The sequence below is a fragment of the Rhinopithecus bieti genome, unplaced genomic scaffold (genome assembly GCF_001698545.2).
Source record: "Rhinopithecus bieti isolate Rb0 unplaced genomic scaffold, ASM169854v2 scaffold_70914, whole genome shotgun sequence".
NCBI classification, from domain to species: Eukaryota; Metazoa; Chordata; class Mammalia; order Primates; family Cercopithecidae; genus Rhinopithecus; species Rhinopithecus bieti.
In genome coordinates, this window is record NW_016826227.1 from 426 (window position 1) to 3895 (window position 3470).

Genomic DNA, 3470 nt, shown 5'->3' on the forward strand with positions numbered 1-3470 from the left:
CCACCTCGCCCGGCTAGTTTTGTATTTTAGTAGAGACGGGGTTTCACTGTGTTAGCCAGGATGGTCTCGATCTCCTGACCTCGTGATCCGCCCGTCTCGGCCTCCCAAAGTGCTGGGATTACAGGCTTGAGCCACCGCGCCCAGCCCTTCTAGAGTTTTATATAGATGGATTATAGTATGTGTTCTTTTGTGTTGGGCTTCTTTCACTAAGAATAATGACTGAGAATTACCTATGTTGTGTGGATCAGTAGTTCATTCCTTTTTATTGCTAACTAGTACCCATATGAATATTCCACATTTTGTTTATCCGTATTACTTTGTGAAGGACAGTTGGATCGTTTTCCCTTCTTGGCTGTGAATAAAGCTGATGTGAACATTGTGGACAAGTGTTTGTGTAGACATAAGTTTTCATTTTTCTTGGATAAGAAACTACAAGTGGAAAGTGGAAAGGTTGTCATCTTTGTAGTATTAAAATATAATAGTAAAGAGCTAGATAACTTGGGAAGCATACTTTGCTGTATTGCTGTTTAAAGGCTGGAGGTGGAGAATAAGCCAGGTGTAGTGGCAGATGCCTGGAGTTCCACCTACTTGGGAGCCTGAGGTAGGAGGATCTCTTGAGCCCAGGAGTTCGAGTTTGTAGTGAGCTGTGATCACAACACTGTACTCTAGACTGGATGACAGAGCCAGAGGGCTCCCCCCAACCTTTTTTCTTTTCTTTTTTTTTTTTTTTTTTAAGACGGGGCAACTTGGGAATTTAAAGACAATGATACTACACAGTAATTCCTGTTTCCTTTACAAGGTGAAACATTTTTGTTTTTCTAAACATGATTTCACTCTCATTCTATCAACAGTTCTATTTACTCATTATCTTGCAGGCTTCAAGATATATGCCTGATATTTGTGTAATTAGAGCTATACAAAAAATTATCTGGGCATCAGGATGTGGGTCGCTACAGCTAGTATTTAGCCCAAATGAAGAAATCACTAAAATTTATGAGAAGGTAAGAATTATCACAGAACTATATTCCTTGTAAGCAAATGTTTCTTAATTGTGCATGTGGTTTGATTTTTATTAGGTTTGCTATTTTTGAAAATTCAATCACTTGCATCTTAATGGTTGAAAATTAACTGATAGCTATATTGAGAATGTGGTAAAATTTTACTTTGAAAATGAAGTACTTAAGAATCCTTTTTAAATTGGATTTAAATTTAAATGGGGCTGCTTTTAAATGAAATTGCCTTTTCTGCTTCTTGTGGGGTCAGATATAATTATCTCATACTAAATTTGCTTTATCCCTTTCTCCTTTTCCTTTTATCATCTTTCTGTCCTGCGTAAATTTTGGTTTGTCAGTTATGGTATAGCATTTAAGTGTTTTTTTTTTTTTATTCTCTTGAAGCAGTCAAAAATAAGACTGTTAGCCAATTAGATATCATTCCTGACCTTCTATTAGATTAAGCAAATTATCTACAGAAGAGAAACTGTGGTTGGCTTTTTCATTTTTCATGTGTACCTGTCCCTGATGCTACATGTTTAGAAGGAAAAATTGAGTTACAGAAACTTCCCTGGCTTGGTAGAGCTTCCTTTACATGGCCAACATAACCCTGATTCGCCTAGGGTATATGTTGATGTTCCATAGTATTTGTCTGGCACAGCCCTGGGTATTCATTCAGCATATTAACTGAATACTTACTCTGTTTCAGGCATGTACTATAGTTATTACTTTTGGATTAATAAAGTCAGATTAGAATTCATTAGGTACCTCCCCAAGCATATTTTAGGTTGTAAGTCTTCGATACCCTTCCTGAATAGTCAAAGACAATTGATTTTGAATAAAATGGCACAATAGGCAAGCAACATAATGGAACTAGTCAAAAGTACCTAAGTGCTATTGTGGTTCTTGAGAAAGGATTGGTTGTTGGTTCAGAAGTAAACAACTCAGAAAGTCTCAAAAAAAAAAAGTAGGTAGTGTGTTCCTCCAACCCTCCTTGAGACATAGGAAAAATCATCATTTCCGGACTAGTCTAAAGGGGCCTCAAGAGTTACATGCAGCCTTGGAGAGGCTGAGGCCAGGTGGTTTAAGTGAGTCGGTGAGTTTTAAGCACTAAATAGAAGTCGTATAAGAATTTTCTTAACCTCTTTGGGTAATTTGTTCTTGATTGTAATTTTACAGACCAATGCAGGCAATGAGCCGGACTTGGAAGACGAACAGGTTTGCTGTGAAGCATTGGAAGTGATGACCTTGTGTTTTGCCTTGATTCCAACAGCCTTAGATGCTCTTAGTAAAGAAAAGGCTTGGCAGACATTCATCATTGACTTACTGTTGCACTGTCACAGCAAGTATGTCTTTTATAATTGTAAGAAACTTACTTTTGTAAATGGAGTGAATTATTTTAGGCTGGTAAAATGTGTCCCAAAAATTAAATATTTATTGTCTCTATAGCATATTGGTATTGAGGAAAATAGTGTTTTGTTTAACCTAAATTTGTTTGGTTTTAGTCTCTGCAAATGCCAATATTAATTGTCAAAGCATGATTTTTTTCTAATTCTAGAATTTAGTTTTACCTAGGAGGTATATAGGTTAGCCTGTTCTAAAAATCTAGTGTGCAAGATTTAAATCATATAGGATATTAGCCTCCTATCTTAGATTCCTAGATGCCAGGTTTTTTTAAAGCCAAACAGAATTTGGTATGAAATTTGTAAGACAGGGTCGTTGTAAGAACTTTTGCAGTTTACACTGAGAATAAAGATAAGTTACGAAGCTCATGTTTCCATTTCAAGAGCGTTTAATCAGTGGCAGTAATTTTGTTTTGGGCTTCTTTTTTGTGCAAGTTGGTCAGATTTATAGAAAAGGTTGGTTTCCATCCTCATGTGTCAGTCTGATCCTGACCTTCGTATATAGTAACTTTATGAACTTGAGCTCTAATAGTGTCACCATTATATGTAATTAATCTGTTTTATCTATATTTTGTGAAAAGACACAAAATGTTTACTTTCATTGTTCGGTCACATGCCATTCAATAATGACAAAATTCATTGATGAAAGGTTAATGTAAAGTCACAATAAGCCATTTGTTGAAATGAAGCATAGTGATAAGTAAAGTTTTAAAAATGTACATACTGTGGGGGGTAGGGTTCAACTTGCCTACTCAAGAGGATGTAGAGTCTGAAGTGGGAATGTCACTTTAGAGTCTAAAGTGATAGAGTGGATTTAAAGTGTGAATGTCACTTATTTTAAGAAGTTCCTTGGTGTAAGTTCTTTGAAGACATCCAGTTCAACCTATTCAGAAACTCTTTTAACAGGATCCCCACAAATCAGGTTGGGCGTGCTATCTCCTTGAGAAGACAATTCTGCACATTGGAAAAGATAAATAGGTTTAGTAAGTCTAGTTCCATTTAATGATACATACATGTGGGAATGGTGAGGGTAGGAAAGATGATTAGCCAACAGTTTTAATGATGTCAAACCTGG

At 36.2% G+C, this 3470-nt stretch overlaps 1 protein-coding gene across 1 annotated transcript in view; it reads left to right on the forward strand.

The window, feature by feature from the left end:
* Window positions 1–851: 851 nt before the first annotated feature.
* The window catches only part of LOC108522898 (probable ubiquitin carboxyl-terminal hydrolase FAF-X), a gene marked incomplete at its 5' end in the record, with an annotated part of 18644 nt that continues 16025 nt past the window's right edge, over window positions 852–3470 (forward strand). Inside the window, 2 exons of the mRNA XM_017863358.1 lie at window positions 852–1001; window positions 2172–2338. Coding sequence (XP_017718847.1) covers window positions 852–1001; window positions 2172–2338 — 317 coding nt within the window. The remainder of the gene's footprint in view (window positions 1002–2171; window positions 2339–3470) is intronic.